The sequence below is a fragment of the Schistocerca cancellata genome, chromosome 9 (assembly GCF_023864275.1).
Source record: "Schistocerca cancellata isolate TAMUIC-IGC-003103 chromosome 9, iqSchCanc2.1, whole genome shotgun sequence".
Taxonomy (NCBI): Eukaryota; Metazoa; Arthropoda; class Insecta; order Orthoptera; family Acrididae; genus Schistocerca; species Schistocerca cancellata.
Window position 1 is genome coordinate 40,430,547 of NC_064634.1, and position 14,595 is coordinate 40,445,141.

At 43.7% G+C, this 14,595-nt stretch overlaps 1 protein-coding gene across 1 annotated transcript in view; it reads left to right on the plus strand.

Moving 5' to 3' along the window:
• The window catches only part of LOC126100164 (translation initiation factor IF-2-like), a 146,750-nt gene that overhangs the window by 106,928 nt on the left and 25,227 nt on the right, over positions 1 to 14,595 (plus strand). Inside the window, exon 3 of the mRNA XM_049910710.1 lies at positions 9,506 to 9,672. Coding sequence (XP_049766667.1) covers positions 9,506 to 9,672 — 167 coding nt within the window. The remainder of the gene's footprint in view (positions 1 to 9,505; positions 9,673 to 14,595) is intronic.

Below are 14,595 nucleotides of genomic sequence, written 5' to 3' on the forward strand. Positions count from 1 at the left end.
ATTGTACCAACACGCAAAGATGAAAACCGTACATTCCTTCAAAGAAAGAAGTAGAATTAAAAGCGATATTTGTGGCTCTCAAGTATGCTTATATGTTAACCGTTAATATTGTAACGAAATCATATGTTAGACAGGTGAAGGACTTAATAGCGCATATTATCAAAACTGCTGTGAATGCACTACTGTCCAAAACAACATGTCATTAGCCCAGAAGGAAAATGTCCCAACGAACCCTCCAACAACCGGCCCATGTGCCTTCAACTCGTTAATTCCAAGGATTGAACGGAAGCAAATGAGGCGCATAAGCTTCAGAATAGGAAGAACTATACGCTATTAACATTAGATCTAATGCCTTCATATGACCTTTGGTCTCCCAGTGGTATGTCTATAGTGCTACACGTAACTTACGTATTATCAAACACCTCTAGCCGTCCTTACGATATTTATTACGTGGATACCAGCTTCCGGTGCTTTAGTACACTATCTTCTGGCCGTAACTGACGCTGAAGGGATTAATTCCATTCATATACAGATTCCATCAGTGGACAACTTCTATGAACTTTTCTTCGCAGGCAACTACGTAGATGATGGTAGGAGACACATCATCGTTGGCCACTGATTGAACCATATAGACGATAGATGTTAACCCCCTCAGCGTCAGTTAAGACCTGGAGATGGTGCACTGAAGCACCGAAACTGTTTGACCATATAATCAATAACATCGTAAGAACGGCTGTAGGTGTTCCATTTCATTACATAAGCGAACGGCCAAAGTCCATAAACCCTCCAATCACAAGGATGCAGACACAAAATCTTTACATATTACTTGTCACATTTCTTACTTTGTGATCTTCGTCACTTATCTATTCAAAATAATAAATTTATATTGTATTATTGATTTAAGCCCACTAAGGAGTGCTTGTGACTAGTTCTACTTCGACTCTCTCTTCTGTTAAGAATATCTCTTGAGCCTTGCTAATAATTTCAATTTCTCCTTCCTCTCCTGTGAAAGGGGCTTCCGATGTTAATGGCCTCTAAGTGGTGGGGCCCAAGACTCTACCATAGCGCAAAATTCGATCTTCTACCTCAAGGTCAGAGATCCTAGCCGAATCCAAGTCCTTTAGTACTTCATTAAGCCACAGGCTTCCAGTCTTGTAGCTTTTAATCAAAGGGAATATCTTCTTGGTACGTCTATTGTTGTTCATTCGTTGTAGGTGCCAATGGAACTTGAGCCTCCTACGTCGCATACTGGTGTTGGCTGATACTGTTGATACAGTTCAGAAGTAGCCTTCAATCGGTAGGTTCCATCTGGGAACAATCTCGGGCCATGAATTTTTTCTGAGAAAACGTCTTTCGGCTCTCTACAAGTCAACCATCGTCCGTTTTCTGTTCATCGAGAGGGTCTCTAAGGCATACAAAAATGGTCCAAATGATTCTGAGCAGTATGGGACTTAACATCTGAGGTCATCAGTCCCCTAGAACTTAGAACCACTTAAACCTAACTAACCTAAGGACATCACACACATCCATTCCCGAGGCAGGATTCGAATCTGCGACCGTAGCGGTCGCGCGGTTCCAGACTGAAGCGCCTTGAACCGCTCGGCCACCCAGGCCGGCTTATGGCATACAGAAACTGTGGTCCGACAGAAGTTCTGTAGTGACTGATCTTAGCATTCTTGCAAATGCACTTCTTGTTGTCCAGATTATGGGACAGATGGTGTGCTGCGTTGAGTTTGTTACGCCTTTCTAAGATGGAGGTGCCGTCACTACCAATGGGGTGGACCCATTCACCAAGATAGCGAAAGCGATTGGCCCTCCCAATCGTTCCATGTACAGTCGTCAAAGGGGTTGTACTGGAGTGCCTGTTCTCAAAGTATTTGGCCTTGTCATACGATATTTGTAACCCTGACTTCACCGGTATCTCATGCAGGGCTTGGACAGCAATGACGGGATCCTTAGAGTTGTTGGTTAAAATTGCAGTGTCATCTGCGAAAGCAAGGCATTTATGCTATGAGTTTGAGGGAAATACTTTTTCCATCTATAACACATTCAGCTGTTTATCTGTCGGTGTCACCATACTACACTGACAAAAAAGCGAAGCATCCTGAAAGAGAGGAAGAAACGAAATGGAACTTCACAGTTGACAGGTTATGCTATGTTATTTGAGTCATTACAAAACAGAGTCAAATATGAAAAGAATTTGGCAGGATGAACCCACTTATCACTATGACGCTGGTCCCCATCTGTAACAGATGCATGAACTATGCCGGTTGCTGAGGGAGTTATAAAGCCGTTGTTTTCTCTCCTGAGGCATGATGGCGCACAACTGATGCAGCTGGTCATGGACATGCTATGCTGTATACAGGCGCTGGATTGGTGTTGACGTTCCAGGTGCTCTGACACATTTTCCATTGTCCAAATCTAAAGCATGGTTGCGATTCAGCGACTGTACAGATTTGAAGAGATTGAAAAAATCAGCCAAACTTTTTGAACCATCAATTGTAGTTCGAGAGTAAACACTTCTTTAATGGATTTAAATCGGTGCTAACGGTCACATAATACGTTTTTACCGATCTCCGCTAAGATCGACGAATGTACCGTTTTCCTCTACAGCTGAGTTATTTGCGTACCGTTTCCTCTCTACAGCTGAGCTATTTGCGTTTCATACGAGGTGCATTCAAGTTCTAAGGCCTCCGATTTTTTTTTTTCTAATTAACTACTCACCCGAAATCGATGAAACTGGCGTTACTTCTCGACGTAATCGCCCTGCAGACGTACACATTTTTCACAACGCTGACGCCATGATTCCATGGCAGCGGCGAAGGCTTCTTTAGGAGTCTGTTTGGACCACTAGAAAATCGCTGAGGCAATAGCAGCACGGCTGGTGAATGTGCGGCCACGGAGATTGTTTTTCATTGTTGGAAACAGCCAAAAGTCACTAGGAGCCAGGTCAGGTGAGTAGGGAGCATGAGGAAACACTTCAAAGTTGTTATCACGAATAAACTGTTGCGTAACGTTGGCTCGATGTGCGAGTGCGTTGTCTTGGTGAAACACCACACGCGCAGCCCTTCCCGGACGTTTTTGTTGCAGTGCAGGAAGGAATTTGTTCTTCAAAACATTTTCGTAGGATGCACCTGTTACCGTAGTGCCCTTTGGAACGCAATGGGTAAGGATTACGCCCTCGCTGTCCCAGAACATGGACACCATCATTTTTTCAGCACTGGCGGTTACCCGAAATTTTTTTGATGGCGGTGAATCTGTGTGCTTCCATTGAGCTGACTGGCTCTTTGTTTCTGGATTGAAAAATGGCATCCACGTCTCATCCACTGTCACAACCGACGAAAAGAAAGTCCTATTCATGCCGGCCGTTGTGGCCGTGCGGTTCTAGGAGCTTCAGTCTGGAGCCGCGTGACCGGTACGGTCGCAGCTTCGAATCCTGCCTCGGGCATGGATGTGTGTGATGTCCTTAGGTTAGTTAGGTTTAAGTAGTTCTAAGTTCTAGGGGACTGATGACCACAGATATTAAGTCCCATAGTGCTCAGAGCCATTTGAACCATTTTTTTAGTCCCATTCATGCTGTCGTTGCGCGTCAACATTGCTTGGCAACATGCCACACGGGCAGCCATGTGGTCGTCTGTCAGCATTCGTGGCACCCACCTGGATGACACTTTTCGCATTTTCAGGTCGTCATGCAGGATTGTGTGCACAGAACCCACAGAAATGCCAACTCTGGAGGCGATCTGTTCAACAGTCATTCGGCGATCCCCCAAAACAATTCTCTCCACTTTCTCGATCATGTCGTCAGACCGGCTTGTGCGAACCTGAGGTTGTTTCGGTTTGTTGTCACACGATGTTCTGCCTTCATTAAACTGTCGCACCCACGAATGCACTTTCGACACATCCATAACTCCATCACTACAAGTCTCCTTCAACTGTCGATGAATTTCAATTGGTTTCACACCACGCAAATTCAGAAAACGAATGATTGCACGCTGTTCAAGTAAGGAAAACGTCGCCATTTTAAGTATTTAAAACAGTTCTCATTCTCGCCGCTGGCGGTAAAATTCCATCTGCCGTACGGTGCTGCCATCTCTGGGACGTATTGACAATGAATGCGGCCTCATTTTAAAACAATGCACATGTTTCTATCTCTTTCCAGTCCGGACAAAAAAAATCGGAGGCCTTAGAACTTGAATGCACCTCATATTACTGGATTTCATTTTCCGTGGCCTTTTCAGCACATGTTGCTACAGTTGGTATTGAAAGAAAATTTTATTTCGTAATATCGTTTACATTTTTTAGCCTCAGAACAGTTAAGCAAAAGGTTCTCATTTTTTTACATTCGATGTAACCATACCCATTTTACTCTTTCTTCCACAGTTTTGTAACAGAACTAATTGTTTGGTTTACAGTTATTATATTATCTAAATTTAACGGCAGCGTCTCTCTGCTACATAAAAGTTTGACAGATAATTTCATATTCAATGTATACCTCTTAAATTTATTGCATTTATTACTGGCCTTCTATAAGGAATTGTTATTTGCTTTAATGTAAAATTATGTTACTTAACACCGGCAAGAAGCAGTGCTTATGCACATGTGTACAGCGCCCACTGATTTCCAATTTTTCTTGTCGCTTAAGCTTCCGTAGTGTTAAGCGGAAGTTTGTCTTTTTAGTGACATTGCTTTAGCTCGTATTTGTTCTTCTTTTCCCATGTATTTCTAACAGTGGTCCTTTGTAAATAGAACTCTACTTTCTGCACACTGAATTTATGTACAGTATTACTCTCTCAGCAAATGTATTAGAGATTTTATACGTAATGTATAACTGTAGATTGATTTCATTATTAGTAGCCTTGCAGATTAATTTTTCATTCTTACTTTAATGAAAAATGGTGTTACTTAGCAAAATAAAGGCGTAGTTCTTACGTGCATGTATTTAGCACCGTCTGCATCCCAATTTCTCCTTATCGCTTGAGCCTGTACCTGTGAACAGTTGGCCTTTGTCTCTGGCATGATGAATATTTATGTTAATCATATTTTTTATGCTTTAGACTCCTGTTATAATTTTATGTCGACAAGAGCCTTTACCAGTAGGCGAATACATTTGTGCATTTATTCTGCCGTAAAGTGAGTGTAATCTGGCTGCTGTCTTATGTGATGCTTCTGGTTTTTTGTATTGGTTTTATGTATGACAGGAGTCGCTCTGCTTCAGCTAATATAATTTACCATCATGTTATGTAAGAATTGAGTGCGCTTACCTCACAAATATTCCTCTATTATTAATATTTTGTCGTGTACGTAAAAGAGGTTCTAACCGTTTATACAGGTTGTTACAAAAAGGTACGGCCAAACTTTCGGGAAACATTCCTCACACACAAATAAAGAAAAGATGTTATGTGGACATGTGTCCGGAAACGCTTAATTTCCATGTTAGAGCTCATTTTAGTTTGGTAGAGGCGGACCAATTCCATGGCCTCCACGCTCTCCTGACCTCAACCCTCTTGTCTTTCACTTATGGGGGCGTTTGAAAGGTCTTGTCTACGCAACCCTGGTACCAAATGTAGAGACTCTTCGTGGTCGTATTGTGGACGGCTGTGATACTATACGCCATTCTCCAGGGATGCATCAGCGCATCAGGGATTCCATGCGACGGAGGGTGGATGCATGTATCCTCGCTAACGGAGGACATTTTGAACATTTCCTGTAACAAAGTGTTTGGAGTCACGCTGGTACGTTCTGTTTCTGTGTGTTTCCATTCCATGATTAATGTGATTTGAAGAGAAGTAATAAAATGAGCTCTAACATGGAAAGTAAGCGTTTCCGGACACATGTCCACATAACATATTTTCTTTCTTTGTGTGTGAGGAATGTTTTCTTAAAGTTTGGCCGTACCTTTTTGTAACACCCTGTTTACATTTTTAGGGTCCATTCCGTCTGAAAAAGATATTTTTAGAACTATCGAAACCTGAGTCGAGGACTAAATAAACCTTTAGTTTGCAACTGGTTGGCCGGTATTATCAAGCTCCTCATTTTCTACTGTAGAGAGATCCGGGGATCATGCTCACTGTGGAAGTACCCCAGCATCGCACAGGCAGTTCGTAGAGACACGACCATTTGTGGACAAGCACTGACCAGTTGAAAAATGGCGCCATGATCCTGTCACGTGAAGGATAACACAAGACGACGCAGCGTGTCCGTGACGTACTCTTTGCCGTCAGAGTTCATTCAATCGCTATTAGTCGTGGCCTGAAGTCAAACCCCATGGCTCCCAACACATTGCCACCAGCAGTTATACTGTTGTGTTTCTTCAAAACATTGGAAGGATGGGACCTCTCCTCAGGTACCAAGCGAGATGGCGCAGTGGCTAGCACACTGGACTCGCATTCGGGAGGACGACAGTTCAATCCCGCGTCCTGCCATCCTGATTTAGGTTTTCCGTGATTTCCCTAAATCGATCCAGGCAAATCCCAGGATAGTTCCTGTTGCGTACATAGTTCTGCGTAGTCAGCGCGTACACAACTTTCCCACTAGCGCGCCCCGCTAAGCGCAACAGCGCAGGTGCAGCGCTCGTCCGTCTCTGCACTACGAGATGGCACTGCCTTAGAGACGGACCAAATTCTGCTTCCACCGATCCGCGTATTAATATGTAACGCAGCCAATGAGATTGCTGCTAACGTAGAACCTTTTCTCCTCGCGGATCACACTTGCGCAGTGATACCTGAATGCGCGAGGTATTATAACAAGTGTACAGACCTCCGATTACTCAGTCTGCATTTGTCTGCACCAGTCTGTACCAGTCTGCATTAGTCTGTACCAGTCTATAGTCAAGTTTCAGTCTGCGCCTAATAAAATAAACATATTCCTGTACATAGCCATGAAGATAAATGAATAGACACTTTTTCAAGTATCAGAGATATGTGAGAATAAGATTAACGTACCAAGACCAAAGGAACTTCAGATTGTCAATTGTAAACAGCATCCAGAATCGAGATACGTAATGTCTACGCTTTTTATTGTTTTAATAAATGTGTGCGAAAATGAATCAAGTTCTGTTTAAAGTTGGTCACAGTCAATCTGCTTCTCTAAGCGTGCAAGTGGCATTTCTATCGTCTGACCTAATGGCAGAAGATAAACACGCCACGATAAGAGCACGAGACATATTGCTGACACTCGCGTACTTCGTTAGAGCTACAAGTCAAATAATCTGATGGTGTGTGTACCGAAGGTCTTACAGTACGCACACCACAGTTCCTTTGAAAGGACACGGCCAGCTTCCATCCCCGTCCTTCACTAATCCCATGAGACCGATGACATCGCAGTTTGGTCTCTTCCCCCAAACAAACCCACCGACCCAGTCTCCTCAGGTCGATCCCACCTTCGCCGACGACCGCCATCCGGGATTTTACAGAACCGCGAGTCATCACTGAACACAATACAATGACATTCGCCAGCATTACATGCTTGCTGGTCACAGCACTATTCCAAATGCTTCCATTTGTGTTAATGGCACCCGGTACACGGAACGGTAATACCCTGCTGTTACAAGACGACATACAAGGTTACAGAGAGTCCATTGCAGATACGGAGGGATCACGACGTGATCGGTTCAGACCACGGTGGTGGTCAGACTTGGTAGGATGAAACCTAGACAACGAGTATGTATGCTTTGACGTTCCCGTACAGTCGAACATCAGGCCAGTGCCACGATTGAAAACACTTCGGATCTGAATAGTGCACAACTCGGCCAGCCGGCCAAATGGAGATCCACTTTTCACAGCCAAACAGGTGCTGACCACGCTGTCTCACATGAGCATGTAGCGTCGTCGTATCCTTCACAGTAATCACTCAATATCTGATATTCGTCACGTCTCTTATACACCTTTTCAGGGCTGGTAACCACAGTAATGCCATTACACTTGTCACAGAGAGCTGAAACTCAAATCATGTTCATACACCATTGGTCATTATAGTTGCTACATCACGAAGATGACGCGAAATGTAACCGACAGGAATAAGATGCTGTGATATGCAAATGATTAGCTTTTCAGAGCATTCACACAAGGTTGGCGCCGGTTGCGACACCTACAACGTGCTGACATGAGGAAAGTTTCCAGCCGATTTCTCATACACAAACAGCAGTTGACCGGCGTTGCCTCGTGAAACGTTGTTGTGATGACTAGTGTAACGAGGATAAATGCGTACCATCACGTTTCCGACTTTGATAAAGGTCGGATTGTAGCTTATCTCGTTTGCGGTTTATCGTATCGCAACATTGCTGCTCGCGTTCGTCGAGATCCAATGACTGTTAGCAGAATATGGCATCGGTGGGTTCAGGAGGGTGATACAAAACGCCGTGCTGGATCCCTACAGCCTCGTATCACTAGCAGTCGAGACGACAGGAATATTATCCGCATGGCTGTAACGGATCGCGCAGCCACGTCTCAATCGCTGAGTCAACAGATGGGGACGTTTGCAAGAGAACAACCATCTTCACGAACAGTTCGACGACATTTGCAGCAGCATGGACTATCAGCTCTGAGACCATGGCTGCGGTTACCCTTGACGCTGCATCACAGACAGAAGCACCTGCGATGGTGTACTCAACGACGAACCTTGGTGCACGAATGGCAAAACGTCATTTTTTCGGATGAATCCAGGTTCTGTTTACAGCATCATGATGGTCGCAACCGTGTTTGGCGACATCGCGGTGAACGCACATTGAAAGCGTGTATTCGTAATCGCCATACTGGCGTATCACCCGGCGTGATGGTATGGGGTGCCATTGGTTACACGTCTCGGTCACCTCTTGTTCGCATTGACAGCAGTTTGAACAGCGGACGTTACATTTCAGATGTGTTACGACCCGTGGCTCTACGCTTCATTCGATCCATGCGAAACCCTACATTTCAGCAGAAAAATGCACGAGTACATGTTGCAGGTCCTGCCGCGGCCTTTCTGGATACAGAAAATGTTCTACTGCTGCCCTAGCCAGGACATTCTCCAGATCTCTCACAAATTGAAAACGTCTGTTCAATGGTGGCCGAGCAACTGGCTCGTCATGATACGCCAGTCACTACGCTTGATGAACTGTAGTATCGTATTGAAGCTGCTTGGGCAGCTGTACCTGTACGCACCATCCAAGCTCTGTTTGACTCAATGCCCAGGTGTATCAAGACAGCTATTACGGCCAGAGGTGATAGTTCTGGGGACTGATTTCTCAGAATGTATGCACCCAAATTGCGTGAAAATGTAATCACATGTCAGTTCTAGTATAATATATTTGTCCAATGAATACCCGTTTATCATCTGCATTTCTTCTTGGTGTAGCAATTTTAATGGCCAGTGGAGTATTTGGTAATGTTGTGTCGACGGACAAGTTACACTGACATACGAGCAGTGTCTTCTGGGTGCTTCACTTGTTTTGACAGGCAGTGTATTTGAAATTCTGGAGAGGTGCGTTGCAGCACTGGTGGTGATCGCGATGTGTTGGCTGGCTGTGCAGGAAGGAACACCGCAGCGTAGCGGACGAGCAGCAGGAGGAGGAGGACGAGCAGGGCCCGCTGCGCTACTACGGCGGCGCCTCGGGCATCTGGGACCCGACCACTGGGCGGCGCATAGAGGAGCACAGGGCGCCGTCCGACACGGTCGCCATCCAGCCGCCCCCAGAAGGTAAGGCGGCGAAGCGTCCAGAACTGTCCCAGTAACGGGGCAGCAGGCTCCGGGGCAGTGAAGGCGCGTCACAAGTCTCTACCACCAAACAGCGACTGATAATACTTTTTTTTGCAAGTTTCAAATTGTCTAATCAATTTTATTGTTTCCTTACTACCGGGTTGCTATAGTTAATGTGCTGCTACTGACGGAGGTCCAGTGTGTGCTATAACTATAGTATGGCAGTGAAACTTGGTATACATGCTAACGCATTAATGCAGAACCAAATTACGCTGGAAAAAAAATTACTTCAAATTTTCGCCACCTGGAACAAATCTGGTGCTATGGATTAGGAACGTTATTAGGGAAGAAAGGTCAAGCAATTGAAAAAGACATGCTGATTTTGTTATTAACCACCGCTTACTCAATATGTATGTTTCTGGATGGGGTCCGCCTTTAGCAAAACACATTTTTTGTTTTTTAACCCAAACATGTTTCACTGCAGTTGCAGTATTTTCAGTGGGCTTTTATTTTCCATCTGTTAGAGATAAAGAGTGTACTTTGCTGTTTGTATACATGCAGCTATTAGTTTTTAAATCGTAATTACAGATATTCGAAAAAACACATAAATTACGAATTCATACCTTTTTACCACATGGTGTAGTTTTTCTGATGTGTTGTGCTTCTACAGCGACCGTTTTTTTGCACAGTTTGTCATCTGCAACCACTTATACCTTAAAGTAGACAAATTGTTTAAGCCAAAATTACGATTTGAAAACTTGTTATTTCTATGTCCGAAATTATTTAAGTCTATGTGTGTGTCTATTTACATAATGCTTCACTTACGTTTTCCTTTTAATCATCTTCATCGCTGTCGAACACTATGTATTGAGTTGTCACTGTGACTGTAACTGTTTCACTGCTTTACCAGCTGTAAAAACAAACATGGCGGGCAGTGGGACAATTGAAGGTGTAAAAACAAGATGGCTAACAGTGGAACAGTTGAAATTGTTCCTGGCGGTTGTTCTGAATCTTTCAGAGGTGTTCGTGATTTTTTTTGTCTTTGTGTGTGTGTGTGTGTGTGTGTGTGTGTGTGTGTAAAAAGGGAGAGAGAGAGACAGAGAGAGAGAGAGAGAGAGAGACAGACAGACAGAGAGAAAGAGTGACAGTAGGTTTTAGGGATTTATTTAATTTAATTTTTATTTTTATTGTGTGTGAGTGTGTGTGTGTGTGTCTGTGTGTGGGGGGGGCGGGGGGGGAGGTGAGACCTCTAATGGTTGGTCTTGTCTAATAATTCCTTGAGGACGGAGAACAGAGTGCCACTGCAGAGAGCTGTGTATTCATTTATCACTTGTTTGCCTTCCACTATGGGTTTTTGTATCTGGTATTTTTCTTCAATTATTAGTTTTTGTGGGGGGCTGTTGCGGCATTTCAGAATTTTCAAATCCATATTGATGTTTGTTGGGATTGGTTTCTTGTCCATGAGGTGTTCAGCAAGTGTGGAATGACAGCTGTTACTTTTTAATGCTCTTGTGTGTTCCATTGTCAGCCACCTTGTTTTTACACCTTCAACTGTTCCACTGCCCGCCATGTTTGTTTTTACAGCTGGTAAAGCAGTGGAACAGTTACAGTGACAGTGAGAGTGACAACTCAACATAAAGTGTTCGACAGCGATGAAGATGATTAAAAGGAAAACGTAAGTGAAGCATTATGTAAATAGACACACACATAGCATTAACTAATTTCGGACATAGAAATGACAAGTTTTCAAATCGTAATCTTGTCTTAAACAATTTGTCTACTTTAAGCTGTAAGTGGTTGCAGATGACAAACTGTCCAAGAAAAAAAACGGTCACTTTAGAAGCACAAAACATCAGAAAAACCACACTATGTGGCAAAAAGGTATGAATTCGTGATTTATGTGTTTTTTCGAATATCTGTAATTACGATTTAAAAACTAATAGCTGCATGTATACAAACAGCAAAGAACACTCTTTATCTTTAACAGATGGAAAATAAAAGCCCACTGAAGATACTGCAACTGCATTGAAACATTGCTTCAAATGGTTCTGAGCACTATGGGACTTAACTTCTAAGGTCATCAGTCCCCTGGAACTTAGAACTACTTAAACCTAACTAACCTAAGGACATCACACAGATCCATGCTCGAGGCAGGATTCGAACTTGCGACCGTAGCAGCAGCGTGGTTCCGGACTGAAGCGTCTAGAACCGCTCGGCCACAACGGCCGGCTTACAACATGCACACTAGAGACATTGATGAGATGCTGCATCCGACGTGATCAGCAGCTGCTCGCAGCAGTTCCGGTGGAATGTGAACAACGCGTTCCTGTATAATGGCCTTCAGATCTGGTAAAGAGCGAATGCATCCCTGGTGAAGGCAATCTTTCAGATATGCACAGGTACAAAAGTCACATAGATTCACATAAGGTGATCTTGCAGGTCATGCACCTGGGACTCCTCTAGAGATAACACTTATGTGAAGACTGCATTAAGCAGATCTTTCGCTGGGCGAGCGACATGCATTACTGATCCATCTTGCATGAAAACAGTGGTTTCCACACAGTTGCGCTCTCCCAAAGCAGGAAACAAATACTGTTCAAGGAGGTGTCTCGCCAAAGTGCAGACGGCACGGCATACCTGTCAGCCGTTCAGGGTGTATTCTCTTCAAAGAAGAACGGAACGAGTACAAAGGTGCTTCTCTAACCACACCACGCAGCCGTGTGTGGCGAGTGCAATGGCTCTTCATGCACAACAGTATCCACTGCACACTGTACTGTAAAATGCGCCTCGCAACTCTATACAATATTGCCCGGCCATATATCATCCGTGCCAGAGACCGAAGAGCAAATTCAGAACGCTGCTGCAGATCATGAGGCTCTAGTTGCTGCTCTGTCTGGCTCTCGTCTGGGCTCTTGTTGTTGTGGTCTTCAGTCGAGAGACTGGTTTGATGCAGCTCTCCATGCTTCTCTACCCTGTGCAAGTTCCTTCATCTCCCAGTACCTACTGCAACCTACATCCTTTTGAATCTGTTTAGTGTATTCATCTCTTGGTCTCCCTCTACGATTTTTACCCTCCATGCTGCACTCCAATACTAAATAGGTGATCCCTTGATGCTTCAGAATGTGCCCTACGAACCGATCCCTTCTTCTAGTCAAATTGTGCCACAATTTCTCTTCTCTCCAATTCTATTCAATACCTCCTTATTAGTTATGTGATCTACCCATCTAATCTTCAACATTCTTTTGCAGCACCACCTTTCGAAAGCTTCTATTCTCTTCTTGTCTAACCTATTTACCGTCCGCGTTTCACATCCATAGATGGCTACACTCTGTACACAGCCTTTCAGAAATGACTTCCTGACACTTAAATCTATACTCGATGTTAACAAATTTCTCTTCTTCAGAAACGCTTTTCTTGCCATTGCCAGTCTACATTTTATATCCTCTCTACTTCGACCATCATTAGTTATTTTGCTCCCCAAATAGCAAAACTCATTTACTACTTTAAGCGTCTCAATTCCTAATCTAATCCCCTCAGCATCACCCGATTTAATTCGACTACATTCCATTATCCTCATTTTGCTTTTGTTGATGTTCATCTTATATCCTCCTTTCAAGACACTGTCCACTCCGTTCAGCTGCTCTTCCAGGTCCTTTGCTGTCTCTGACAAAATTGCAATGTCATCGGCGAACCTCAAAGTTTTTATTACTTCTCCATGGATTGTAATTCCTATTCCGAATTTTTCTTTTGTTTCCTTTACTGCTTGCTCAATATACAGATTGAATAACATCGGGGATAGGCTGTCTCACTCCCTTCCCAACCGCTGCTACCCTTTCATGCCCATCGACTCTTATAACTGCCATCTGGTTTCTGTACAAATTGTAAATAGCCTTTCATTCCCTTTATTTTACCCGTGCCACCTTCAGAATTTGAAAGAGATTACTCCAGTCAACGTTGTCAAAAGCTTTCTCTAAGTCTACAAATGCTAGAAACGTAGGTTTGCCTTTCCTTAATCTATTTTCTAAGATAAGTCTTAGGGTCAGTATTGCCACACGTGTTTCAACATTTCTACGGAAACGAAACTGGACTTCCTCGAGGTCGGCTTCTACCAGCTTTTCCATTCGTCTGTAAATAATTCGCGTTAGTGTTTTGCAGCCGTGGCTTATTAAACTTATAGTTCGGTTATTTTCACATCTGTCTACACCTGCTTTCTTTGCGATTGGAATTATTATATTCTTCTTGAAGTCTGATGGTATTTCGCCTGTCTCATACATCTTGCTCACTAAACGGTAGAGTTTTGTTAGGCCTGGCTCTCCCAGGGCTGTCAGTGGTTCTAATGGAATGTTGTCTACCCCGGGGCCTTGTATCGACTTAGGTCTTTCAGTGCTCTGTCAAACTCTTCAGTTAGTATCATGTCTCCCATTTCATCTTCATCTACATTCTCTTTCATTTGTATAATATTGTCCTCAAGAACATCGCTCTTTTATAGACCCTCTATATACTACTGCCACCTTTCTGCTTTCTCTTGTTTGCTTAGAATTGGGTTTCCATCTGAGCTCTTGATATTCGTGCAAGTGGTTCTCTTTTCTCCAAAGGTCTCTTTAATTTTCCTGTAGGCGGTATCTATCTTACCCCTAGTGATGTCACCTCTACCTCCTTGCATTTGTCCCCTAGCCATCCCTGCTTAGCCATTTTGCACTTCCTGCCAGTCTTATTTTTGAGACGTTTGTATTCCTTTTTGCCTGCTTCATTTACTGCATTTGTATATTTTCTCCTTTCATCAATTAAATTCAATATCTCTTCTGTTACCCAAGGATTTCTATGAGCCCTCGTCTTTTCACCTACGTGATCCTCTGCTGCCTTCACTATTTCATCTCTCAAAGCTACCCATTCTTCTTCTACTGTATTTCTTTCCCCCACTCT